This window comes from Paramacrobiotus metropolitanus, unplaced genomic scaffold (assembly GCF_019649055.1).
Source record: "Paramacrobiotus metropolitanus isolate TYO unplaced genomic scaffold, Prichtersi_v1.0 Parri_scaffold0000125, whole genome shotgun sequence".
In the NCBI taxonomy this organism is placed as follows: Eukaryota; Metazoa; Tardigrada; class Eutardigrada; order Parachela; family Macrobiotidae; genus Paramacrobiotus; species Paramacrobiotus metropolitanus.
The window spans coordinates 193,740-221,150 of NW_026570345.1; the positions used below are offsets into that span (position 1 = coordinate 193,740).

General features: G+C 42.4%; 4 protein-coding genes across 5 annotated transcripts; 1 reads left to right on the top strand and 3 right to left on the bottom strand.

The window, feature by feature from the left end:
* Positions 1-6,577: 6,577 nt before the first annotated feature.
* LOC129598605 (fatty acyl-CoA hydrolase precursor, medium chain-like) lies at positions 6,578-9,507 on the bottom strand. The gene is made up of 10 exons (XM_055496586.1): positions 9,195-9,507; positions 8,791-9,010; positions 8,641-8,730; positions 8,294-8,479; positions 7,782-7,981; positions 7,573-7,720; positions 7,287-7,486; positions 7,082-7,211; positions 6,864-6,987; positions 6,578-6,782 (listed from the first exon to the last, which is right to left on the bottom strand). Exons 1-10 carry the CDS (start codon positions 9,402-9,404, stop codon positions 6,617-6,619), a joined length of 1,674 nt encoding a protein of 557 aa, XP_055352561.1. The 5' UTR covers positions 9,405-9,507; the 3' UTR covers positions 6,578-6,616.
* A 1,307-nt stretch (positions 9,508-10,814) lies between these two features.
* Positions 10,815-13,030, bottom strand: LOC129598597 (uncharacterized). The gene is made up of 8 exons (XM_055496577.1): positions 13,000-13,030; positions 12,852-12,941; positions 12,394-12,470; positions 12,047-12,194; positions 11,765-11,964; positions 11,562-11,697; positions 11,237-11,363; positions 10,815-11,162 (listed from the first exon to the last, which is right to left on the bottom strand). Exons 1-8 carry the CDS (start codon positions 13,028-13,030, stop codon positions 10,991-10,993), a joined length of 981 nt encoding a protein of 326 aa, XP_055352552.1. The 3' UTR covers positions 10,815-10,990.
* Positions 13,031-16,134: 3,104 nt separating this feature from the next.
* LOC129598570 (uncharacterized) lies at positions 16,135-22,526 on the top strand. Its single transcript, XM_055496544.1, has 5 exons — positions 16,135-16,531; positions 17,534-17,675; positions 17,954-18,168; positions 20,754-20,990; positions 21,442-22,526. Exons 1-5 carry the CDS (start codon positions 16,342-16,344, stop codon positions 22,374-22,376), a joined length of 1,719 nt encoding a protein of 572 aa, XP_055352519.1. The 5' UTR covers positions 16,135-16,341; the 3' UTR covers positions 22,377-22,526.
* A 587-nt stretch (positions 22,527-23,113) lies between these two features.
* Positions 23,114-26,693, bottom strand: LOC129598572 (serine/threonine-protein kinase PLK4-like). Of its 2 annotated transcripts, XM_055496547.1 has the most exons (4): positions 26,483-26,693; positions 26,108-26,329; positions 24,456-25,530; positions 23,114-24,152 (listed from the first exon to the last, which is right to left on the bottom strand). In XM_055496547.1, exons 2-4 carry the CDS (start codon positions 26,211-26,213, stop codon positions 23,651-23,653), a joined length of 1,683 nt encoding a protein of 560 aa, XP_055352522.1. In that variant the 5' UTR covers positions 26,214-26,329; positions 26,483-26,693; the 3' UTR covers positions 23,114-23,650. The 2 variants fall into 2 exon arrangements, with proteins under 2 accessions (XP_055352522.1, XP_055352521.1); XM_055496546.1 differs by having other exon boundaries at positions 26,108-26,693.
* Positions 26,694-27,411: the final 718 nt, after the last annotated feature.

Below are 27,411 nucleotides of genomic sequence, written 5' to 3' on the forward strand. Positions count from 1 at the left end.
ACTGAACTCGCCGGCGCTGTGTCGACAAATCTCGGACATCGATCTCGATAACAGACAAGGTGCTCCGACATCGCTACATGTATGGCGATGATCCCAACGGTAAATTTGGTCGGGTTGTCGTTGTCCGGCTACGTGGATAGCTTGGGTCGACGGCTCAATCGGATCTCGGTCGCAAGACGAGTCTTATGGCCTGTAAATGCATATAAATTACTATAATCGATCGTGTTAGAAGCTGACGCGGATATAGCAAGAATTATGAATAAAATTACAAAGAAACTAATTGCTACTTTCCTATAAGTAGCTTACATATATTTAATACTAACGAAAATTAAATTTAATTCACATAAACGTATGCAAAGTTTACTTGTTACCCCATCAATAATAAACATATGAATCATAGTAATATCGGTGCATCTATTTAGACGTTAACTCATATGGGAAACGTATGGATCACAATCACCCTTAAATCAGTGTTTTTTTGTCTCGAAAAAGACAGAATTTGTCCTGGAAGTATTTTGTCGTAATCCGACTTAAAATAATACGTTTGTCGGTAGAAATTGTGCCCTCCCCGCCCCAATCGTTTATGAAATTAACTGCGGCTGTTTTCTAAATATGTATTATATTAAATGTCTTGTATAATACAATATTAGAGACTTTAATGAGCTTGTGCGCGTTCTTTTGTATAGTCGCTTTGCTTTATTAATGATCAGGACGATTCAGATGGTGTATGTACGTATAAATGTTGCAATAGTGACTGATGCACAAATGACACCGGCATCGAAATGTTAATTAATCCCAGTTTGGGAAAAATCATTTTCATCCTTTCCTGGAAGAAAAATATTTGCTCACTGCATTCTGCGGACAGTTGCCGGTTTCTGTGTGGATGGTTTGTACAAATCATCCACTCCAGTTTCGCTTGATTAGCATTAAAATTAAAACATGTGCGTCGATTGTGAAGCAATTACAGTAGAGATTTATAACGGTGCAATGCGCACAATAAAAACTATGCAACAATTCGCGATCGCTGCTTCCAAAAGCAAAGAAATAAGCATAATTCGTAACAAAATGCGGCTGCACTGTTCAGGCGATTTCGGAATCTTTGCCTAAAAGACGCAATGACGCAGCCTGATGATTCCGGTTAATATCACAATAAATTAAATAGTTCCATCTGAGCTGCCGTGGATAATTACTTATTTGTAAACGCAACACCAGTGAAATCAAGAACTAGATTTAGTGGTGCAGTGCGGTATGAAGCATGCGATCAACTGAAATATCAAGTTGTGAGTTTGCATCGCACTGAGAAATTTTGCCGCGCGCAATTAGGATGAGGCTTATTACAAGCGAGAAAATCGTACGCGTACTGCGATTCAATGCAGGCAAGAGCCTAGTCAATCTACGTTATTTTTGCCGTTCTATTTTTATTTGTACTGATCGCACAACATTTGCAAAACCATATCCCAATATTCTTTACATATATTCTTTTTTATTAGGTTTACGGGTCATTTACCAACTTTGGCCTTTATGCCGCCGCGATTTCACGTTGCATAAAGCGAGTACCGTAGCACTTGTACAGGCTCCTGCATCCAGAATAAATATTAATACGCAGCTGGAATAATTCCGCAAGATGGAACAGAGAGCACTTCCCGCCACATCATAATCGCAGACGGTATCATTTTGTGCATGACAAACGTCAAACGGTAGAAAATGAGAGGAAGCAAGTTCCATAACGTGCAGGCCTAATAATCACAACCATTATAATATGTTCGTCAACAAGCTACAGAGGACGTACCAAAAGTAAGTTTCCTATTTTGCCTCTCCCAGCGCAAATGCTATTAGCTCTTATTATCCAAACAGATATAAATGCCCTTCACTAAGGAAAAGAAGTAAAATATAACTTTGTCCTACGTCCTTTGTAAATAGGATCTTAATCCTTTAAAAACGATAATTATTCGAAAAGCCAAACTTTATAGAATTAACCTTTTAATGCACTCGCTGTAATAATCCGGACAACCATAGGACGCAGGTACATGTGCGATGTGCGGAATGAAAAGGCTGCAATTCAGATTTTCAGATGCGCATTGCAGAAGACACAGACGTTTATGCTAAATATTTTCCTGTTGAGCACGACTGCCCTGAAAACGAATTCTGCAAGCGCCGAATCTGATAAAGAAAGAACGCTTTGATGTGCACTTACCCAGCAACAGCACCATGAGATGAGTCAGTGGTCCTTATCTCAGCATGTTCAAGTGTTGATGTTTTCCGGCATTTATCTGGGCATTCTCGTTCACTGCGGCCGGACAGTATCAAGTGAATATGCTCCTCTCAACTTTGTCCCTTCCGGTTATTGCGCGGTCAAGGGCACACCCGACGCTATTTCGCAATTCAAGGCCAAAGATGTTCCGCCGGAAACTCGCTGACCTTGAACCATGAATTGGCCATGCTCGATCGCTCAATCTTTCCACAAGTGCATACATACGCGGGTTACAGCGGGTACACAGCCCAGATTGCTGGATCTCACCTCCGCAATCTCCCTGAAAAAGCAAAATTCTAGACTAAATTTCATACAAACTGCTCCTCCTCGGCATATGTTTTTCAGGTGATGAATACTCCGCATATTTATTCAGTCCAAGCGGTACGCCGTGTACTTACTTTTAAAAGTAAGGAACGCAGTTCGATTCTTACAGGTAATACCTGTGATGCAAAAGCGCGGAGAGAGTTATTTTTAGCAAGAAAATATTGTTTCTGCTTCGAAAGAATTCAACAGAAAGGAAATTTGAGCACTCAACTTTTAAAAAATAAGTTAAGAGGAAAACGTTGTTGTGATTTTCCAATAAAGGCAAAAACTGTACAATTATCAAAAGTAATACTGCAACAGTAGATTCAACTAGATTGCAATTTTAAATGTATTACTTTGACTGCAGTACTATTTAAATGTATTACTGAGCTGCTTTTCATTTTGAAATTAGATAACGAATGTGCCTATTTGCAAAATATTTTGCCAGTTTTTCTCAAAATAACTTTTAAGACGATGCAGGTTGATCTACTCGCGCTGTAGTGATCGAGCGGCAGATCTTAAAATGGTGGTTGCTGCTTAAATTAATTATAGAATCAAACACGTACCTCGATTATACTGATGATTCCGCCGAATGAAGTGATTGCGCCATCACGGCAAATGTGATGACAGCGACCATAATTGTGCTTCTGGTTGTGAAGAAATGCGCTCGCTTATTTAAGCGGAAAAATCTGGAGGTTTTGCAGGCGCTCGCCAGCGAGGCTCCGTCTGACGCCGTTGAGGGCCGCTGGCGAAGGAAGTCACGAGCGCTGACTTCGAACTGTGAACTTTTCAAACGCTCAAATATTCCTTCTCTTTTCAGACTTGCATGCAGCGCACACACAACTATGCCCTAACGAGTACGAGGGACGACAAAATAACAAAGTCAAGTGGGAACGGAGTAAAGAATCTACACCGCAGTAAAGAACCGACATTGGTTAACACGACGTCCGGTGACGCGCAATGTGTGGACAATGCGTCGATGCGTGACAGCTCACGAGTCAGATGGCCGCCTCTCCCGTAATAACGTACTTCCGTTTGTTTCCGACCACGACAATCCACGTTTACGTCACCCACTTTAAGCCGCAAGGCACGCCTGCAGTAATCAAAGATCGCCGAAGTTACCGGTGCATGTAATCCAGTGAGGTGCGCATCGCCCAATACAGAGTGCACTTCGCCATACGGATTTGAACGAAATGCTATCAGTAGCTGCCGAAAGCACATACTTGATAGTTGATACTACTATATAAGTCTGAGCAGACCAACAGAGTCGACGACATGTAGCGCGATCCTTCGAGAAAACGCTGGCGGACCCAGTTTATTCAAGATGGAGGGTCTGGGAAGATACAATACATATCGCCTCTTCCGCTATTCACGGAGATTCTGACTGCCTCCAATTCAAGGGCGCAGAATTCCTTCATTCACAAATTCCGACTTCGGGGGAACTGTTGATACACGGGATACCATATAAGAAGCCATAAAATTTCAGGACTGAAAATCTGGAATTGATTAGTTTCGCAGCTAACCATGTTCGTTATCAGAAATTGTAATTAAAGGGTAACTTACAGGTTTTCATTGCTACGTTCCCCGATTATGCAAGGTGCAGGCTCCAGTGTTGATGTGTTTCCGGCATGTGCGTTACGCATCTAAAAGCGGCATGATCATTCACAATGTCCGGTCTTCGATATACGGCGTCAGAAGCACGCCTGTGGATATTACTTTGGGGAATGTCCTAACACTCACCCGAATAGGCTGCGACCCGAAGGATAATTCCGGAATGTCCTAGGTCATCGTGCTAATTTCTGCGGGAGCAAGCAGCTCGTAAGTCGTAACTATTCTGGCTCAGCATCATGAGTTGGATAGGGGCGTCGACTGTTCTCTCGAACCGGGATCGCCGCGCCAGCGCTTTCGTGCATACGTCCCTGACAGCTATTCGATCTGGATGAGGTAATGCAGTACAGTGGCTGGTCAACTTGTAAAACGGTGATGCACGAGATGGCGAGCCACTGCACTCCATTACCGACATGGTTTAGACGCTCCTTCATCGCCCTGATGTCTCGGTTGACCTCGTTCATGAAATTCTGGACCTTCTCCATCTCTTCCGGTGGTCGGCCGTCAGGAGCTGGGGATCCTGTTCGAGGTATTTGTAGAACTCGGCGACTAAGTCGTGGCACACGCGAATGACCTGCATCTCTCTATCTCCAGTTCGTGGATTCGGTCAAAGAGCGGTTGTTGGACACGATAATTTATTTTACTGGTACATGCGGTTGCAAGGCAGCACCATTTTTCGTGCACGATTATCAAATGGTACAACAGTACAGCATAATTGTACAGCCTGTAAATGTGTAATCAATCGTGTTAAAAGCTGACGCATACGTTCAGTTTTGAAAACCATTCCGGGCTAATTTATATAAATCTGTAATCACTTTTCTGTATTAAAAAGAACTGTAAATTTCTCATATTTTATCTGTCACAAGTACGTAATTATGTAAAACAATTGCAAAGTAAACTAATATTAGGAACTTCATTTGAACAGCTTACTTGCAAACATCTAAAAACAAAAAATATTTTTATTTACATAAAGAGTAAATTTGTTAGCGAAAGACTTATTTTAAGCGACAAAACCATACGTAAAGCGAATCAGTGCAGGCAAACAGCTACATTAATTTTGCTGACATGTACTAGACAGGGACTGATCGCATAACATTGGCAAAACAATTTTCCAAAATTTTTCGTTTCAGTATTTTCTGTTACTACAGTTTACGGGCTAGTTGTCGGCTTTTTCATTGCATGATGAAAAAGAATTATATTTCATTGACACTTTTTTGTTTTATTTCAAAAATGCAGTTTCTTTCCCGTGTATGTTGTATCTAGATCTGTACTTCTGTTAATTTTATGCTACCCCTTTTTGAAGTATGAGTCCGATTGGTTACTGCCCTAGTGATGTACGGCTGCGGTATACTTGTACATGTACATTGGTCACCATGCATGAGAAAGGGCTTGCTAGTTTGTTAATTATAGGAAAAGCTGCAAAGGACATGCGTTTTACAACAGATGTTATTTGGATGCTTTATGTCATCCAGACATCAGTTTAGCTGACCTGGCGCTTACATAGTCTTATTCTTACATGTTCTTACTTACACATAAATTAATTTTAGTATATCTCTTTCAGTTTTTATGTATATCAGAATACCTTTTGTAGATCCACACAAACGCGCATAAACGATTGTTAATCACAATGTAACTGCCATTTGGCCGACGTTAGTGCTCGTACAACTTGACGTTTTACTATACATTATTGCCCTATCTGCATGAAAACATTATTTCACCTACCTGAAAGCATGAACGCTTTATTTTTATAAAAATCAATAGACAATAAATGATAATGGAAAATTTGAAATAAATAACAAAATTTAACTCTTTTTTGTTGTATGTACGAGTTGAATATTGCGACAGTTTCCAGAGTACCTACGCCTGGTATACAATCGATCAGTATGTCACCGGTTACATACCTAAAAATCAATAAACGCAAATAGTCTTTTGCAGATAATTATGTCAAATTCACAGTTATGCAAAATAAAGTATTTTTCATTTCAATACGGGTATACCCGTACATACAATTATCCCTTTGTGCACAGTACTTGGTACAAACTCGCACGTAATGTTTCATAGAAGTTGCTGCTTAATACTTATAATTATATGCTGTTTTTAGAAACGTATTAAGTGTGATTTCACGAAAGGACCACATTCGCACAATCCTGTTTTTCGAAATTATTTGTACTTGTAACTTTGTATAAACACCTAATTATACTTACAATTAACGCGTATAACGCCCAACGCTTATAATTATGTGAATCTGGAATCGGCTTCGACAGAGTTTTCTTTGGCTCGGATTGATTATACATGTACATCGATAGAATGAACCAGTATTTTCTAGGACGGGCCTACATACTGTATATCGCTAGCAATACTTTACAGACAGCGGTCGCCAAAAATGAACATCAACGGTAATCCAGAGCGCCGTGTAGGACCTGCAATCGGCTTAGCTAATACGTGGCGCCTTAGCTAATACGTGGTGCCGTTTCCGATCGGACATGGCTCATTGGCAATCTGCTGCCAGTACTGGTACATTGCAGCAAGGTCATAGCTGCAGGCGGACCATTGTGCGTCTAGTCCTAATTCATTATATCCATATTGGCTGCCTTGTAAGAATCCCGGACCATCCATCCTTCTACTCACAGAAAATAATATCCAAGAAAACGTTTGACCAAAACGAGTGTAAATTATTGTCATAAACATGAAAATTACGTACCCATGATATGCGACTTGTTGAAGCATGCTCCGAATTCTGACTGTTAAACGGGGATCATACGTTTGGTTGGGTAAAAGCAACCACGGACCGAAAATGTAAGGCAACTCCATCGCATGAAAGGCGTCTAAAAATTGACGATACTCGTAAATATCACTAGCAATTTAGCCAATAAGACGTAAATAGTAGTCGTTTTCATAATGTCAGTGTACTGGACGTACGGAAGCCATTATAATGCGAATCGTATATTATTTTGATCAGCTGTACAGAAGGCCATGATGACACACTATGGCTGGCGTAGATTGACGCTTCCTTCACCGCCGGAAACGCTTGTAAGGCTTCCGTACCAAGCTGCAGCACAGAAATTAATTTTCACAACGCTTCGTGAAAACGAGCACTTCAAATCGTTATTGCAGCTGAACATACATGGTATAATTTTAATAACGTATCATCGCGACTGTCCGTTGCCGATAGATTGTAGTGCTGCATGACGCGATCAGCTAATGCATAATCCGGAACCGTGCACAGAGGCTTCCCGTCTCGTGGCAGAAGGTTTTTGGCGACAATGGTACGGACGCCATCAATGGTCAGCGGTTTGGTGGGATCAAGAAGATCCGGAATTGCCACTACAGTATTAAAAACATTTCTCGTATTTTTGTTGGCGTATTCCGTTCGATTACTTTTCTTATTAATGCAGTATACTCCTACTCACATGTCAAGATTAGAGCAGCGTCTTCGCGAAGATAGCTCGTGACGATATTTGGACTGGTATATCCGCCGTCCAGGGTTTGCTGCAGCGCGCGCAGCGGTACGTCTTTAAGGTGATCGTGATCGATCACCAAGCCAAATGATGCAGTGATCTAATTGGTACAACATATCTTGAAGTTATATTACGTATATAAACAGATTTGCCAGCCTTACCGGGCTGGCAGGTACTACCAAAGCGGCTTTTTGGAGCTCCTCATAAGGCAAGGCTTTCAAGCAGCCGGCCAGGGCATCGGTAGTGTTAACCGGGCATCCAGCCGCCGCAGCAACTTGATTTGCTGCGGATAACGGATTCCGGACGTAGTCGAGATCCACTAGCACGCTGCCGCTAAACATAATGGCTGACCACACTATATCTAAATGAAAATCACCTAGTTTTACTGACGTTATCCAGTTATTATAATTGTGAAGTGTAAGTGTTCAGGTTTTTTTGAACGTTTGGATGTTTTTCGAAACTTTTTGTGACGTGTCTGCTGCCTCGTTTTAGCCTTCAATGCAGATTGCGTGCGGACGTTACGGTAATTATACATTAGTTGTTCTACAAATAAGTACCAGCACCTTTTACGTTAGTGAAGGTACGACGAAATTTACTGATACTGTAGGCTAACGGTAAAGAATTCTTATTAAAGTTTTGTCAAAGATGGTCGCATAACTCGCAATAACCGTACCGCGAATAACAGGATCCAGCAGCGCAGCCGACACCAGAGTCGCTCCTGCACTCTGACCGAACAGCGTTATACCGGTTGCCTTTCCCCCGAATTTTTCAATGTACTTGTGGACAAATTTGATCGCCGTCTTGCAGTCTCCAAGTCCAAAATTTCCCTTGGTTGAATCGTCTCCCGTACTTAAAAAGCCTAGCAATTGCGTCAATAAATAAAATAAATGAACTAATTTTATTTATGAAGATGACGAAGCGCCATCTTCATGAGCTGATGCCGTCAGTACGTAGAAATTAAAGAGATACACAACAAGCAATAAATATATATCAAACCACAATGACGTTCCGCAATCTTACCGAATGCTGTCAACCGGTAATTTATCGTGACGACAATTGATCCCACACTATCGGCCAATGAGCTTGAATTGTAGCTGTCCTTAGTGCCAGCTATAAGTTACACGAAGAAATGTTGGCTAAGCCCGTCAGAACGCTAAAGCAAATTGCGACCTTGAAAGCCTCCGCCATGGATCCACACCATCGACGTCCAAGCGTCCGTATTGTTGGGCAGGCGTGGAGGTACATATACATCCAGATACAGACAGTCTTCGTCAATAATTTTACCGGTTACAGGCGGCAAACCATTTAGAAATCCTTGCGGGCAGACATTTCCTTGTTTGGATCGAGAGCTATTACTAATATACGAGAAATCCGTATTCTCCGCCGATGCCTGCATGCAGGATCGTTATTATGATTGCAGCTAATATTGTTCTTGGCGATATGAAATTGGGTGGTCTATGAACTTTACATGGTGACATCATGGCATATAAATTTCGGCAAAAACTTTTCGACGGTGCATGACTGCATGGTGAATTTCTGCCAGGCACACCGCAGAAATCAAAAATAAATTGTACCTCAAAGCGTTTGCTGACTCCATAGCGGATTCCGTAATAGGCGTAGCCATAGCTGCCCGGATATTTTTCTGAAGCGAAAGCCTCACCAATCAGCTGGACGTCCTCCCGCAGATTGACCACACCGCTGTCACCCGCGCTCGTCTCTGTAGTGAACAATATAATTACGAGGGGAACAACCATCCCAATCAAAGGACGAGGATTCGACGACATTCTTTGTTTTTAGCACAACGCGAGAGTTGGCGAGACTTATTCCCCGAAACAAACGAAACATTTCTGGCAAGAACTGTCGAGAACAACATACCTTAAAAACAGCCAAATGGTCAGTTGAGGCAGCAGCCCGCTTCGCTTCGCTTCGAAAGCGGATTTCGTGTACGAGTGCAATACCTGCAATTAATAATAAGTCGTTGTGTTTGGATTCAGTTCAGTAAAAACTCATCAAACAGGCATTTCTGTCGAAGCTGTTGCCACCAATCGAGTTTTATGCCATCACCCGAATGCATACTTCTAGTGTAATTTACGGTAAGACACATCGAACTTTATGGTAGTCCTATATTATGGTAGATACAAGAATATTTAGGGCAAAGAGTTCAATTTTTTAATGTCGAAAGTCAGCCAGCTGAAACGGGAAATACCGTTCGAGCAGGTGAAAACCTCTCGTATTCGATTATAAAACTACTGACAGGAACGAAAACCACTTTTCATAAAGCATTGCGGTCAGTTCATAGCTGTTGTTTTCTGTTATGGTGTTACGGAATTAGTACTCCGCTCAGTGTTGACATCGAGAACCATTTTTAGCGAAACAAGCGGAGTGGCATGATCCCCCTAATTCCCTCGATTCCAATCCCGATCAATATAATATCGTATGACAATGACAAGCCCTTCGTTCCCAAAATTAAACTTCGCCAAAAGGTGTAATTGCAAAAGCAAAAAATTTTAAAGCGAAGCTTACGTACAACGAAGCGGCGCTTTGTATAGCGGGCGTAAGTGCGTGTGACAGGTACGTGCATATTAAATTTTGTAGTTGAATATTCTTAATGAACCGAACACTTTTGCTATACACAATAAAATTCTTCTTTAGGGCGGGGGAGCATTTTTCCGCCATGGAAAACCAAATTGGAACGCCGGGCGGGCGGTTTCACCAAAAAACTTGATACAACAGTTTATAGGAGTGGCTTTGAAGGATGTTTAAGGTCACCAGTCTCTTTGACTGGTATGTCCTTTTCCGATAATGTATTCGTACAAGTGTCGGATTCGTTGCGGGACTGCGGAATGTAATGGGCAAGTCACATGCTAATATGCTGTAACAAGTTTAATCAAACTTCGGATACCGAACTCGGAAAGAACATACGACAAGTAGCCGACGAGCTACACGTGCCACGGAAGCGAATCGGCATCGAATCCAACGGATATCCTATGTTTTATCGTTATAGTTTATCTCTATGTACAAGCCAGTTTCACAAACCGGTTACCAATATAACCTTGAAATCCAAAAGTGATAACTCGAGCGCAGTATGATTACTGCAAATACATTTTATTTGAATAAATACTGTCTATTTATTGCACGAAATAACAGCACAATTGCTACTGGAGCTATTTTTTTACTTTTATCACCCGCGTTCTAATTACAAGGGTGGGAACTGGCCAAAACGGACCAATACTATTGGTCAAAATTGATTTAAGATTACCTAATAATAAAATTAGTTTTAATACGGAATTGCTCCAGTAGCCCTCCATGGATCGAATCGCGACACTGAGCCAGAGACACGTGTGCGGCTGCTGGTTCTCAGCGTAGCTAACTAATAGGCGTACATAGCGTGGCTTCCGCATGGACATGGCTCATTGGCAATCTGCTGCCAGTACTGGTACACGGCTTCCAGGTCACTGGTGCCAGGCGACCATTGTGCGTCCAGTCCTACTTCGTTGTACCCATAGTGGTTGTCTTGTAAAAATTGCGGACCAATCATACTTCTACCGGTAGAAAGTAAGGACCATGGAAAAGTTTCACAACCTGACTGATAGATAATAATAAACAAAGAAATTACCCGCCATTGTGTGTAACTTGATGAAGCATGTCCCGATAGCTGACGGTCAGACGGGGATCGTAAGTTTGGTTAGGTAACAGCAGCCACGGACCAAAAATGTAAGGCAGCTCCATCGCATGAAAGGCATCTGAAAATGAAAAATGAAATGAAACCAACGTTGTCAGTTTAGTAGTGGATAGTAAATTTCTTATTACATACTACATACGCCTTAGTGCCTTACGTACTACTGTACGTACTACTGTACACACTGTTTACTACATACTACTGTAGTATGTAGTAAACAGTGTGTACAGTAGTATGTACCACATAATAAAATACCACATACGCAGGCCATTATAATGCGAATCGTATATCGTCCTAATCAGTTGTACTGAAGGTAATGATGGCATTGGCTTGATGTGATTGGCATATATTGACGCTTCCTTGAAAGCTGGAAATGCTTGTACGGATTCTGTACCCAGCTACAACAAAGCCGTTGCACGAAATTCTGTCATAATTCAAACAATTGTCAAAGACGGCGCAGCGTACATGGTATAATTTGAGCAATGTGTCACCGCGGCTTTCTGTGGCCGACAAATTGTAGTGCTGCATAACGCGGTCAGCTAATCCATAGTCCGGAACCGCACACTGAGGATTCCCGTCTCTTGGCAGAAGATTTTTAGCGACAATGTTACGGACGACATCCATGGTTAGTGGTTTGGTGGGGTCAAGGAGATCCGGAATTGCCACTATTGGAAGCGTTTGGCACTTTTGTCGTTAATTCAACTATCAGTTAATAATGTTTCATGAATGGAGTAAACCACAACCCACATGTGAGAGTTAGTGCAGCATCTTCGCGGAGATAGCTCGTGACGATATTTGGACCGGTGTATCCGCTGTCTAGGGTCTGCTGCAGCGCACGCACCGGTATGTCTTTAAGATGGTCGTGGTCAACCACGAAGCCATCAGCCGCAGCCAGCTAAAAACCGCAAGCGCAAGGTAAACGTACTGAACAGAACAAATAATTATATGAAGTGAAGAATCGCTATCCTTACTGGGCTGGCTGGTACCACAAGTGCCGCCTTTTGGAGCTGCTCTTAGGGCAGCGCTTTCAAACAGTTGGCCAAGGCAGCCGTTGTATTATCAGGACATCCCGCAGCCACAGCAACCTTTCTCGCCCCAGATAACGGATCCCGGACGTAGTCGAGATCCACTAAAACGCTGCCGCTAAACATAACGGCTGACGCCACAATTTCTGTACAAAAGCCACTCAGTTATTATACAAATAAAATAAGTATCTGCAGTCCCGTTTTGGTTCAGTAAAATTATGAAAAAATTTAGGCGGCATAAAGTGACTAGATTGGAACAGCCGTACCGCGAACAGCAGGATCTAAGATCACGGCAGACACCAAAGCCGCTCCACCACTCTGACCAAACAGCGTTATACCGAATGGCTTTCCTCTGAATGCTTCAATGTATTTGTGAACAAACTTGATCGCTGTTTTACAGTCTCCAATTCCAAAATTTCCTTTTATGGAATCGTCTCCCGTACTCAAAAAGCCTATCAGTAGCATAATATTTACGATACTGCATTACAGACATCGACTGTACCCACGTAGGCGTTCCGCAAACTTACCGAATGCTGTTAGCCGGTAATTTATGGTGACAACAATTGCTCCCACACTGTCGGCTAGTGAGCTGGAATTGTAGCTGTCTTTAGTGCCAGCTTACAGAACAAGGAAAGGTTACACAAGCAAGCTTAATATACAGAATTAAGTCGTTACCTTGAAATCCTCCGCCATGAATCCATAACATTGTTACCCAGTCATCTGTGTTATTGGACAGACGTGGAGGGACATATATGTCTAGATACAAGCAATCCTCGTGGAATACTTTATCGGTAACAGGTGGCAAACCAGGTAGAAATCCTTGTGGACAAACATTCCCTTGTTTGGGGCTTGACGTGTTCTTCAAATACAGGAATTCCGTATTCTCCATTGAGGCCTACAGATTTGATACAAAATGCGTTGTAAATCAACGGTTGAAAATAAGCTAACAGATCAGTGCTTCTAAGTTATCGGTTATGCATAGTATGTGATCGATAAGAAAGGGATTTAATAACAAGCACATTTAACTCGATCTCTCCCGTAAGTTAATTACCTCAAAACCTGTAAACCCTTATTATCCGTAAATTTTACCTCAAAACGTTTGCTGACTCCATAACGAATCCCGTAATACGCGTAGCCGTAATTGCCCGGATATTTTTCTGAAGCGAATGGTTCACCAATCAGCTGTACATCGTCGCGCAGGTTGACCACACCAGTGTCTCCTGAGGTTGCATCTTTAGCAAGTAATATTGTTGAAATAGCAGCGGCCACCCAAAACAAAGGATGATGATTTGACGGCATTCTTGATTTCCAGTATAAAACGAGATTCTGACTTTCCGTAAGACCGTAACTACGAGCTGCCAGTTTCTTGCAATAGCAGTGGAGAACTTCCTTTACAGGTAGGCAAAAATCGAGTTTTGAGGCTACATGCTGAAATCGATCCATAAGTCCATTCTTGGTACAATTAGCCATAAACCGCTATGTTTTCAGTGCATTCAATTCAGTACAACCCCATCAAACTGGCAATAATATGCCGACGCTGTTGTCACCGATCGCATTTTATGGCGTCATCTCGCCGCAGTGTGTTAGGTATTTGCAGCACAGCACATCGAACTTTATGCTAATGCTATAGTTTGCATAAAAATGGAGGTCCTACTGTATTGTATAGTATTATGCAGACTGCAGAGCAAAACGGTCATACTGCAATGTTGAATGTCAGCGAGCTATAACGGGAAATACCGTTTATTACCGCGACAATCAAATGCCGGTATAAAAGTTTTGCTACGCTTTTAGACAAAACGATAGGCAATGAAACGCACTATGTAGTAAAAACTAAAAATTACTTTATAAATTTCGTAATCTCTTTGTAATGTCCAATTCCACTTAAAATCATTCGAACGGTGGGAGTGGAGAAGTTTTTTTGGCAGACCAGCTGACCAAGTAAATCGCTATGTTACGGGTTACCTACTCTGTACTCTGCCCTCACCTTACTTTTACTTGCTAGCATTTTTCCTTAAGAAAGGAGTTGTAAAATGAATCGATATTACTGTATAAAAAGAAGTTGAGGGAAGAGTAGGTAACAGAGCGATCTAGATTTCAAGGCAAAAAGCTTTTAAGATTTCACGACTGTAAGGATGTAAGGTTTCAAAGCAAAAGCTAAATTAATGATACTACATTACTACCGTCCATTCGAAACGCCTGGTCGTTAAAAGCGAAACCATGAGGCATGGTTAATTAACAGGCCGTTTTATTTATGGCGGTTGGAACTTTGCATCGTTTGAAGACATACAACTATAGAGATACAGAATCCATTAAATTTAGTGTCAAAATTAGTTTCGCTGATTAAATTTTCGAAACGGCGACACCGGTTTTCAGTGTGGCCTCCAGTTAATAAAGTCCGCTGTACTTTATTTGTGATAACATTGCACAAATATGCTCCTTGCTCACTGTGTCCATGACGGCTCGATGGATCGCCATGCTAATTTATACATAATTAGAATTTTCTGCACTAAATACAATTTTCGATTGACCGGCGTTTTGCACCAAGATATCTGAGTCAACGACAAAACAACAATATACACATGTGTGTACGGGTGTGTGGTTGCCGCCATAATTATAATATTTACGCAGCAACTATGATTTTTGTTTTTTGTTCGACCGGCAGGAGAACCTACAAAACAATAATTTCGATCTATCGGTCAAAGGATTTCGTAAACAGTTTAAAAAATTAGCAAACACTTTTTATAGAACTGTTTGTTTGTACTAGCTTCACCACCTTAATATCATACGCAGTCTCTTTCGTTATTTTTTTTTTGAAACAAACAAACAGTTGTTTATAACTTTATACAGATAGTAACGAAGAGATTCTTTAAGAAGTGTTACTATTTCATCAGCGATTTTCGTTGTAGACATTCATCCTTTACTGCACATTTGACATATCTATATGTGTTGTATAGACTTATAGGCAACAGGCATCAAGAGACAACAGAACGAAACGAATACACAATAAACCAATGTCAATTAGCAGCATTAAGCACGTATGTTGTGTAAATTGCCCAACATCGAACAAAATATCTGTACGTGATCATGAAAACTGACAATGGCAGCATGTAACAAATTGACACAGAAACACCGCGGTTTAATAAGAACATGAGAAAATAAAGTTGTTAATTGTCAGCTCAAGTGTAAAAGTGGCTCATGTATATATTGTGTTTGACACACAACATGCTGAGCAACACCTCAACGCCGGATCGTACATCGATAAACAGCGGAAGCGAAAATCGTGAGTGGCATCTTGCCGCGCCGATCACCGATCAACAACACATACACACACATATTTAGCCGGCATGTTTTCCATGCGGAGCAAAAAATCGAGAGTTATTCAAGTATGTCCGGTTATCGATTAATTCTATTATCAGAGGCAAAGAAATGCTCATTAAAATGGCCAGGAGAATGGGTCAGTCTGTCAAGAGTCAAGAAGAGAGAGCAGAGCAAAAAAGAGAAACATGCCGGCAAATTAATACCTGCAGTAGTGATGTATGTATTAGTAGCCAGTTGATGCGGTTTATTAGTGCGTGATGCCGGCTGCGACGACAATAGCCTGGGCAGCCGTAAAAATGCTGTTAAAACACATAACTAGGTTATACACAATATGCCGTATAAACGCGCTGTACAACATCCACCCGGCATTATACTGATAGGAAAATATTATATTGAGCAATGCGGCCACAACCACATTGCTGTGTGCTGATGGCCAATGACAAAAAACACCAGCAGTCGGGGCCGTCCTTGGTCTGACAGCGTTATTAGCGTCCGGTGTGTATGTATGCGTCATACCATCGTGGTGAAAATGGCCGGCGGGTAATTGACGGCGGGACGGCGTTGATAAATGGTCGCGGCGTAGAGGAACCTGCCAGAATCAGCTTGTCCGAGAACAAATCAGTTTTCGCGTGATCTCTATTTGTTGTATACCCTGGTAATCTGCGACGGAGTGTTGCTGTTGTGTGCTGGATCACAGTGATGGAACGCTGCGTGGGGCTATTGTTGCTGGGGTGGATGGTGGGCGCCGGGATGGCGGCCGTGCTCAGCTTCCCGCCGCAGAACGCCGACCAGGTCAATGATGTCAAGTTGGCGATGAACCGTGATACGCGCTATGATAAGTGGATGGATCCCGCGCATGTGCTCTATCGTTTCGACGAGAAGGCCTACTGTAAGTGCGAGGGAGACAAGAGTTTCCCGCGTTTTCTCTGTGTGAACGGCGGTAACAAAAAATCAGTTTGATTTCCAGTGTTGTTAGAAAACTACTCGTAGAAGCTTGATTTAAACCCGATGCATAAAAATACCTTTAACAGAGATCACGCTCTGCATAAAATCATGGAGTAGAATAAAATAAATGCAAATAACCTTTTTTAAAATAAGCTTGGTCTAAGGAGTATATAACCTTTCCAGTAAGGCTTATAATTTATTTATTTTTTTTTTGTTAACTTTGTATTTAAAACTGCCGGAAACCGTAATGAAATTTAAGCAACTGCGCAAATTGAAAAATACGATTTTTCGGAACTTTGATTGTAAATACTGTAGCAAGAGCTTTCTTTACATGTGTTCAGTAACATGAAATTAAATTTTTATAAATAATTTCGATTAATGTCATATTTCTTCAACTTGTAGGCAATGGTGGTTACCAATACGATCAAGGTGTCGGATTAATATTTCATTTATTGAATGATGGCTTGTCTGTCAACTAACAAGGTCCCGGCTGTGTAATGTTTATTCCGCCGTATTGTTTTACATGTTTACTTAGCGCGCTGATGTGATTAGCACACAACATGAAAACCTTGTACACGGATATACAATTCCCTGTAACATATCGGAGTTATTATATTTATTTAATATTGCAGTAGCTGGCTACAGGACCGAAGAACAACGAACAGATTACTATATAGTACTAGTATAGACATTTCCAGTATCTGGCAATCAATTACAATTTCACATTACGACGGAACCGATATAAAACAGTCTTTTAACAAAATTTGCAATTATATATCCGTTTCTTATGTACAGCGATTGATAACCTTTATAAATATTATCACGCAACGAAAATAAAGCAAACGGTAAATTCTGGTGCTGAAACTGCCAAATTTTTCAGCACACATCAACTTTTGTCATAATGTACCATGAACTAAACATTAAAAGCACATTTTGTTTTCTGCAGCATCGGAAGAGAAGTCGTTAATTCTGAAAGCCATGGAGCGAATAAGCAACGACATGAGCCAGTGTATCGCTTTCAAGGAGTACAACGCGGACAGCGACGCCGGTCTGGACAACATCTACATCTCCAAGACCTTGAACGACGGGTAAACACACGAACACTGACTCACGCCAATGTAACCAATAATAACGATATTTTCATAGCCATGAGATTCTTGTGTCCCGTTTAATGGGCGTCCATTCAGCCATTCAGAGCGGGCATAGGTGTAACAGCATTCCAATAAAACACAGACAGTAGCAGCGCTTCCGTACATTGCCGCGTCATAAACGCCGCTATCAATTTTTAAAACTGTTGATCAGTATGCTAAATATGCCGGTATGATGGAATAAAAACACGCTGCCGGCATTTGCCGATATATTGCAGATCAGTGCCGCCGACATGCTTCAGCTTCTACGGGCGCGTGCTCCGCGCCGCTGGTCAAGGCCAGAAGATGGCCATTCATAATGGGCCCAACGGCTGCATGGAGGCGCAGCGTGACGTTATGAAGATCCTCGTCAATGTTCTCGGTCTGCGCAACGAATACAATCGGCCCGATCGCGATCTCCATATTAAAGTCTTTCCTGAGAATCTGCAACCCGGTAAGAAAAACCAAGAATTTCAGTAAAAGTCGAACATTATATTTTTCGCATAATCAAAGTTGACCTCACTATTCGGATGCTTTATAGCAGACCAATAGTCATTACTCCGCTAAATTTAAACGACTGCATTATATACAGCCCTGCTCAGCCAAGTTGGGGCAGTTTTGTTAAATAATTATAAAATAATTGTATACATTGTTTCGTTTTTGAATTTGCAGTTATCTAGTGTAACTTTTTACGGCGAATCTAGGAGTTTTAAAACCGGTACCCCTTGGTGTGCCAGTAGGGAGCCGAGCACTGGTTAAGGGGATGGTGTGGTGGTCATTTTTAGGATGCTTATAACGGCCCCTCTGAAGAATACACCGACAGATATTTTTACGTGAGCTTTTCTGGAAAGTCCTAAGCGAACCGAAGCCTGTCCGTTATGGGTTCGCAAAAAAATCTAGCGCGATCAGTGCTCGGGCTGACCGTGAAACAATGTGCACTTCCATAGGATTGTATGCTAAGACCTACCTGCCGAAGAATGCGGTTGCCTAGCGCACAGACCAAAGTAACTTCAATTTGATATTTGCCATGAATAAAGCATGGACCACCTGAAACGATTTTGAGGTTTGAACAGACATAAACTGTCCAGGCGGAGAAATGCAGTGGCCGGATGAACAGAATAAAAAATCAGCAAAGCGGCTGCAAAAAATACGTATGCTTTCTCTTACAGTGTCTCGAAATGGAGTGTTTCAGGCATATTGTACAAGTGAAAGACTTTTTATTGACGCTCAAGGCTTCGCAAATACGATTTCGTCGAAAATAATTACCCGTCGCATCCCGTGGCTGCACCGGAAGCGTGCGAGGAGGTCACCCCCATTCAAAGGTGCTTGCAGTCACTCTGCAAAGGTCACCCAGGCTTAGCCGAAATCGGCTGATGTATGGTATCGTTCGCAAGAGCATTGAACGACCAACACCTCAGAGGTAGTGCTTTTGAACAATGACGTCATCAGAATTTTTAAGCAAATTTCAAACAGGACTACTGCTACCACGCTGAGTGGGTCAAGCCGCTTTTTCCTCTGGTCTACCCTAATTTTGACCTCACGGTTATTCGGAAAGCGGTCTCAGCGTAGAATCTCCAAGTGATAAAGATGTCGGACACACACGGCAACTAAGAAAAAATTAAATGAGGAAGTATTCTGTGACGGCTGACCTGTGCTAATTTTTTGAAAAAACTGCCCCAACTTGGCTGAGCAGGGCTGTAATGCAAATAAATTAAAAACAAATTGAATTTTAATTCCAAAAGAAAACTACTTGTTGCGTGTTTTCAAAAAAGCATCGGCAGGGTTTGTAATCCTAATGGAGACGATTCAGTTTTATGTTGATTCTTGTACAAATGCAAATTAAATGAAGATTTGGTGGCCCCTGCCACAATGGTATCGTACTACGTTTCGTTTACGATTTTTTGTTGTGTTAAAATAATTTTGTAATAACTTACTAACTTACCGTAATTATCGAATTTGCACCCCTGGGGTGCAAAAGTTCAAACGTCCTGGATGAGGGGGCTTATTTCGGGGAGGGGGCGTTATTTCGGGGGGTGGTATTATTTTTCAAACAGTATTTTTGGGAGGGGCCGTTATTTTTCAAACAACTCTGCATCCTGTTTTATTGAAACTCGACGCAGTAGATACCAGTGTTTGCAGTTTCAGAACCTTGCGAGCAGCATTCTGAAACATAGCACCAAATTATTTTTGTGACCATTTACTGTTTATTTATTAAATCACAACTATTATTATGAAGCAATTGGCGGTTTATTTATCATTTTGTGGCGCTTGACATTTAATAACGCCCCCCTGGGGGGTAAAATCGGGGGGAGGCGCTATTTTCCAAACGGGCTATGGGAGGGGGGCTTATTACGGAGGGGGGCCTTATTATGGGGGGAGGTTCAAATTCGATAATTACGGTATTTTTGAAACTTAGTAAGTTATGTGTTAGGGTATACAGACTCTTACAGAGTCAGTAAAGCGCACTATAATTATAAGGCACTTCAATACTTGATGCCGCTAATGCCGGCATAATGCCTAAATGCATAATGCCGGCACCTGGACGTACGTTGCCTTACTTTTCGCCAAACTTACGCAAGCATAAATCAGTTACAAGTCATGTTCTGTAGTAATCAACGTCAGATTTACCTGGACAAAACAATAATGTTTTACTAATTGTGAGCCTCATTGGATGGCTTATCAAAAACCAAGTATGTTTTGCATTTATGAGCCCCGTAAGATGTAGAGTATCGACAAATAACCATTGAGCCGGCGATTTTGAACGAATGATCTGCCGCCCAGTACAGTGAAAAAATGAGGCAATGAAAGCAGGTTACGATAATACTGGTAAATTATTTGAAGAAAAGCATAAAGACATAAACATTTACGCTAATCACCACGGGGGCGGTCTATAATCACCGCTCAATAAACTGTCTTAACCATGGAACGGCGATTAATGAGCACGTGGGAAGCGGAGATTAGCGTTTCTGATCAAGCCAATCGTAAATATTTGACTACTTTTGTATTTCTTATTATTAAAATTTGTTATTTCTTTCGCAGAACTGCGTAATTCAAACCTCCTAACGGCCTACAATGCCTCGCAAGTGGACACGGTGGACCGACCGTTTGATTATCATTCAGTGACCATTCCAAATTTCAATAAATACGGCATCGTTAACAGCACAGTTTTTGAGCTGCCTGCGAATACGACCTTTCCCCAATTGGACCGGCTCAGTCTGGATGACTGTATGGGATTGGCCTGGATGTACGGATGTGATGCCAAGAAATGCGTTGATCGTAAGGGCCAACTTACTGTAGCTTTAATCACCGTCAGAAATACAATTCATTTCTCTGTTATCTCTTTAAATACGGCAATTTTAGAAGTTGATGTTTACTACCGGTGCTCGTGCAGGTTTTTTAAAAAAACTGTTACAAAAACGATCCCTGCTACAAGAAAAATTTAAAGATAATTATGATGTTCTTAATAATATTATTGACAATCCCGTAAACGCTGATTTACAACGTATATTTGTATATTTGTTATTTATGTGTTTTACAACGTATATTCGTGAACACGTATATTTGTTGGTGCAGACAGCTAAGACAGGTTATTAGCTTTACGGTTAGGAATAATTCTTCAGACTTTTAAATACTTGCGGTAATTAAGGCAATAGAAGTACAATAATTGCTTATACACCGTAGAGTAAGTATACACATCTTCATAGTCTTGTAACGTGTTTTTTTGCAGCATACAACGCGCCGCCTCCATCACTGAAGACTATAGAAGTAAATATCATTCCCACCGACAACAAAATCCTCATTGAACTGCAGCCAAACGCCACCGAAGTCCCGGCCACTTCCGCCGCCACCGAAATCATTACCACGGTCATTGCCACCGAAGCCACAACACACGCGGCCGAGACCACCGTAGCGATACTTAACGAAACAACAGCCTTGGCAACGGAAGCCACCACTACCATTGCAGCCATTACTGAAAACATCACCGCCTCCGTGGCACTGGTAACAACAGAAGCGGCAACCGTACAATCGGTCAACGAAACCAGCGCGACGCTTTTGTTAACCCTCGCTACGGTGGCGCCCCTGAACGTGACCTTAGCCGATGTCATCATCCCGCGCAAGGGTGGACTGGAAGAACTGAATGTCACCGAGGGGCCGATGGTCATCCAGACGGTAGCAACCGCGGCACCAAACGAAGCAACTACCCAGCATGTCGAAGAGACGACGAGCTCTATCCAACTGAAATTGGTGTTTGTTGTCAACCAGACGGATAATGCCACCCTCAGCAATGTGTCACAAGTCGCCGCTGTTGAAAATATCACAACCGTTGCGCCCACGGTGGCCGCCCAAACGACAGCGAGCGAAGCGACGACCGTCATTGCGACAACCGTCACGGAGATCGTCACAACCACTCACTCCGTGGAAAACTCAACGCTAGCCGCTATCGTCAGTATCGACGGGATCATTGTTGGCCAACCAGTAGTGCAGGATAGCATGCAGCCCAAGGATGGTCTTAATGCGACGACATCCGCGCCCGCTGTGCTGGATCACAGCGTGAGCGAAGCAAGCATGCTCAACGCCACAACGGCGGTCAACATCACAATGGCGGATAACAAGAGCATGACGGATATGGATATGATGTTGATAGGTGAACGCAGTCTCTAATGACCATGTTGAGCCGATGGGGTTGAAAACAACCATCATCTGGTATGATGGAAGTTTTCGGATGAAATGTGTATTTTTTACTTTGTTTCTCTTCGGTTTTATGTTACTCTTATGGATAGCTCACTCCACTAATCAATAAATAAGTGCCGGACATGCGAGTGCTCGTCGCTACTAGAGTTTAGCTTAAAGTAAATGCAAACCATTGCACCCAACCCTGCCAAGTGACTAAGTTCTTAGTTCTTACGCTTACGTTTATCCATCATGTCCCCTTTTACTTTTTAAGGCAGGGCGCACAACAAACTATAAATTTTAATGTTTTCTACTTGGCGCAACGGTTTTATAACACATGTAAACATTCAACACCAGATGTACCATTGTGTTTCCACTGACTTGGCAGAATTTTATGTAGCTAGCCGGTGCATTTACAGATATATTTTGTATTTCGTATATTTCGATTCTGATTAAGAACAAAAGTGTATGTGAGCAGGGAGCCTATTAAAAAGTTATCAGTTTACATAAGAAATGTTACAGTCTACGACACGCTCCTATCTACGTAATACGTAAATACTTGCGTATTTACCAGGTTTATATCACCATATACACATAGAGCCAGGTTTCACTGTGCGGGTTCGCCCACGCTTCACTGATGTGAATTCCATTAATTTTCTCCTTTAGGTTATCAAGGTGATTTTAATAATGAGGATAGGTTACTGCCACAAATTTATTGTGCACCGAATATGAGTAGGTTGCTGGCAAATAACGATGCCCTTTTCGTGTATCCGTAAAGACCAGTGGATTACGCTACATGAGAAAATTAAAGTGGCGAACGCTAATGGCACTATTAATTCTCACTACAAAACACTAAAGCCATTACACTCTGCAGTACCGAAAAAGACTATTACATAAGGGTCATTTGAATGCTATTGTGTTACTCTGCACAATGTAACCGAGATCGGCGAGCTGTCACTCGCCTCGTCGGGAAATAAAATTCTTTCGCCGCGGATGATCTGTTGCCCAGATACCCGGTGCATATGTACCGTATCTGTGCAGACGCCAACGGCGTCTGCGCTTTCCAGTCCACGTCAGCACCATCCATATGCCACCTTCACCATCCAGGAATAATACATCTGGGCAAAGCTTTAAGTTGGGTCGTATATATTTTTGGTGGAACCTTCTGTTGATGATGAGTGGCGAAGGCTGATGCGAGGCGGATACAGGGATACAGAACAATGCAAAAGGCCAATACGAACTATTCTCTCCACAACGAGATAGTATTACTTAGCAACTGCTACGCCTCTTATCGCGAATCCACCAACGGTGCGCCGCAGCAGGCGTTCATCCTGCGCGGATAGTGCGACAGTTGACCAGAATCCGTTGTCGGTGGTGTCGTACATTTCTATTGAATATTCATCCGCATTGCCATTATTTTTGCCGCCGCAGACGTATATCCTTTCGTTAACAACGCAGGCTGAATGGCTATGGCGCGGTCGCTGCAGGGTCTGAATGTCCTCCCACATGGACGTTTCGATGTTCAAACGAATGCAGGAAGGCATTACAGCCGATTCGAATACCGATGTCACGCAGCCGGAAAGAATGTAGATGTACCCTCTCACGACAGCCATACCAAACATTTCCCGACGCTGTGGAAGGGGTTGTAAGGATGTCCATTGGTCCGCCATCGGATCATAGAGATCTAACTCCACTAACTCCCTATCCCGACTGTTGTGAGCATATAATATCTTTCCGTCCAACTCAGCCACTGCTTCCACGCTAAACCTGCAATTCAAGCGATGTTTCACTTTATGAAGTCGCAGTACTTTGTATGATGAGAATTCCGTTTGACCATACGTACGAGGAGGATTGGTGTTGAGTTAGGGCAACCATCGACGGTTGGCGGCTAAATTAACCTCTAGTAGTCTAGGTGTTCAGATAAACTCAAGACTAAAAATTCGCTACCTACTTAACACTAATCCTCCTCGTATAAATGTTAACTGCAAAAAACGGAGCTTCGAACTGAAATTAGCTGAATAAATAGCGCGAAACTGCGAATGCCACGGAATAACTTGCTGTTCTCCTCACCCTTTAATCGGGCTTGATCTCTCCAAAATAATGCTGCTGCTGTGTATATCTTCTGCCACAAAGAAATGACAGTCGTCATACTGATTACAGCGCATATAGTAAATCGTGTCGTTAACCACAACCGGACAGAACCAGCGCGAAGACCCTGGCCATGGGACCTCGTTCAGCGAGAAATCGCTCATGGTTCCATCAGATATGTTCCACAAGCAAAGGTCATGTTCGCTCATGCCCATGCCATCCAACTCGTCTTTAAATATGATTCCACTGTTCGGTAACGTCAACTGGGGGAAAACAAATAAGAGGTTCTTTGGTAGGGGCGTCTCAAGAACTCGAATTTGGTTTGTCACTGGATCAAATACCACCGCTTTAACGCCATCCCCGATGACACCATTACTGCACTGTATTATGACAATGTCAGCATCGGCAGTTTGGATAGGTATGCTCTTTTCTGATTTATTAACGTCTCCAACTGAGAAGGTGTGCAACAGTCCTTCGGCCGATATCCGTTCTCTGGGGTTATGCTGTAAGCACAGGCGGATGCAAGCGGCTAACTTCCGCGGCACTTCAGCTTGGACAAATGGCACATAGCCATCCAGTATTAATAAGGTAAAGCGCGAGTTGGGAACGTTTGTTACACTGACCGCTTCTCCGTTCTTTTCCAACCGTTTTTTATTGGTCTTGCTTTCTAGACAGCATTCGGCGATCTCCAACATAATGCAACCTAAGCTCCAGATATCAGTTTTCCGTCCCGGATTGACTGCTTCAACTTGGCCGAATTTTTTCAGCATTTCGGGTGACATGTAGCGTACAGTTCCGCGCAACTGCAGTATATCTTTGGAGCAGGTGGTGCTTTCTTGCATTTGGATTAAATCGTCCAGGTCACCAACTAGTAGCGTTTTGCCACCGGCGGCCAGACCCCTGACCAGGATGTTTCCAGGTTTCAAATCTCCATGGATTATTCCCCGACGATGCAAGAAATCTACTCCCGTTGCTATTTCGACACAGTACCTTTCGACATCATCGTATTGCAAAGCTTCGCTTTCTTGGGCTTGCTTCAAAAGTGATGCGAGGTCACCTGAAACAAGCGTCTGGCTCACTGCGAACGCTACACTAATACATGCAACTTGAATGATCAAACAATTTTTGGGATAAGTTGAGATTCGAGGCCATTGGTGCTAGTTCAGGTGTATCTGAATGGCACCAGGCGGTTGTGACTGACAGGAAGAATGATCGGCTGAAGTTGATTTTTTTATGAAAATGTGGGCACGATGGCTAAAGCGCCTTCAACCATCGTCATCCCAATTTAATTGGCTCCAGTGATGCCCATGAATTCGCCTTGCCAGGTACACTTACAAACGTGCATGAAATTCTGAAAGCTGGTTCTTTTAACAATGAAAATTCAAGGTCGTGCACTGGACTCCATATACGGTACAAATTATAACTAAATTTAAACAGTTCAAGTATTACTATTTAAGTACTATGTGCGCATACATACAAGTGCGCATACAACCAAGTTGAAGCAACACAGGCCTCAGGCTATCATTCGAGCTGAACGCTAAGGTTCTTAGCAGCATCATTGTTTATGTAGTGAAATATGGAACTGCGACATCTTGTCGTTGTCGATTATAATTATTACAGAGCAGTGGGCTCACCGCTACAGCGCTCCATCAGTATCTCTATCATTGCTCCGGCAGCAAATTTCGTAATACGGATTTGGTGGTACGGTATCAAGTGTTTGTGCACCAACTGAGGAAGCATGCTTAATCTGGCAAGCGTTTTCGTCCAATTTTCTGCGTCCGTATAAATTTCGGAGTTTGGGGGTAGATGAATAGCTTTAACAGCCGCAACGGCTTCTCCATTATAATCGCCCTGCTCTGTAATTACCGCTTTGTAAACAATGCCAAAGGCTCCTTTTCCAATAAAGTCAGCATTAGAGTAAACAAACTGACAGTTACTGCCAAAAGTCATAATTCTTCGATTATCAGATTCGGTAGATCTGTCGGTTGCCATTTCGACTTTGTAGTCACCTGAGCGAAACACATCTGACGTCGCGATGAGGAGACTTAATAAGAAACCAGGAGAAGACCCACAGTAAACGTTTCGTAATTTCTGACGCTAGAAACACGGAGACTACAGATTATATTGTTGCTATCTTGTTATAAGATCGACTTCAATACACAGCTGCGACTGCGAGGCACAACGGGTTCGGAGCCGCATGTGCTGAGCTGAGAACCGGTTAATGTGGCTGCTTGATAAAATTGTTAATTTTGACAAGAATGCCGTGCACTGACTAACTGTAAGATGCTTAATCATTAGTGTTGTTCTGTGCGAAACATCTGGAAATTACTGTGAACATTATGTAGACTCGTCGACTTTGCAAGCGCAGTATAATAATGCAGCCCTCTTATTTACAGCGTTTCGCGTACATAAAAGCAGCTGCTGTATAAGGAGCTAAGAAGTGCTAGTCGGCAAACTTGAAACAAGCGCTGACGCTGCTGTGTATCACAGTCAGTTAACTGGACACTTTGTCTTACGGTTAACATTGCGCCAATTTCGTTCAACATTTCCAAAAAATTTCGACATATCATTTTCAGACAATTTTGAGACCGTGCAGTCAAAAATGCACAACAGCACAATTCCTTTATGGTTTACATCTAGAATTATCACGATCACGAATTAGAGATAAATCCTACATAATACAGGAAGCTAATCGAAAAAAACTGTACCATCCCCTGTGGAAAAAGTGCGAGATCAGTGCGGGATTACACTAACCACGGTGCAACAACCATTATGTTGACCTTCCAAAAAAATGTCACAACATTTTCACTCCATCCTTCTTGGCGAGTGGATTTTGGATCAAAGCGTCTGGTCGGTCTGGATCCAGTTGTTCTGGACCAACGTGACTGCCTTCGTCGCCGCTTTTCCACCTGCAAAGAAACTCAGTACACCGTTCGTG

What these genes read in the sequence shown, in the direction of transcription:
- LOC129598605 (XM_055496586.1), bottom strand. Translation starts at nt 9,404, where the DNA reads ATGTCGTCGAATCCTCGTCCTTTGATTGGGATGGTTGTTCCCCTCGTA. An exon ending in CGTTATTAAAATTATACCAT is followed by an intron (nt 7,212 to 7,286) that starts GTATGTTCAGCT and finishes TCTGTGCTGCAG; the next exon opens with CTTGGTACGGAAGCCTTACA. An exon ending in TTCGCATTATAATGGCTTCC is followed by an intron (nt 6,988 to 7,081) that starts GTACGTCCAGTA and finishes GTCAATTTTTAG; the next exon opens with ACGCCTTTCATGCGATGGAG.
- LOC129598597 (XM_055496577.1), bottom strand. Translation starts at nt 13,030, where the DNA reads ATGTTATGGATTCATGGCGGAGGATTTCAAG. An exon ending in TCATGGCGGAGGATTTCAAG is followed by an intron (nt 12,942 to 12,999) that starts GTAACGACTTAA and finishes TTGTTCTGTAAG; the next exon opens with CTGGCACTAAAGACAGCTAC. An exon ending in TTACCGGCTAACAGCATTCG is followed by an intron (nt 12,471 to 12,851) that starts GTAAGTTTGCGG and finishes GCTTTTGTACAG; the next exon opens with AAATTGTGGCGTCAGCCGTT.
- LOC129598570 (XM_055496544.1), top strand. Translation starts at nt 16,342, where the DNA reads ATGGAACGCTGCGTGGGGCTATTGTTGCTGGGGTGGATGGTGGGCGCC. An exon ending in TTTCGACGAGAAGGCCTACT is followed by an intron (nt 16,532 to 17,533) that starts GTAAGTGCGAGG and finishes TGTTTTCTGCAG; the next exon opens with CATCGGAAGAGAAGTCGTTA. An exon ending in TGCCAAGAAATGCGTTGATC is followed by an intron (nt 20,991 to 21,441) that starts GTAAGGGCCAAC and finishes GTTTTTTTGCAG; the next exon opens with CATACAACGCGCCGCCTCCA.
- LOC129598572 (XM_055496546.1), bottom strand. Translation starts at nt 26,465, where the DNA reads ATGGCAACCGACAGATCTACCGAATCTGATAATCGAAGAATTATGACT. An exon ending in ACTGATGGAGCGCTGTAGCG is followed by an intron (nt 25,531 to 26,107) that starts GTGAGCCCACTG and finishes CGCTTGTTTCAG; the next exon opens with GTGACCTCGCATCACTTTTG. An exon ending in AGATCAAGCCCGATTAAAGG is followed by an intron (nt 24,153 to 24,455) that starts GTGAGGAGAACA and finishes CTTGAATTGCAG; the next exon opens with GTTTAGCGTGGAAGCAGTGG.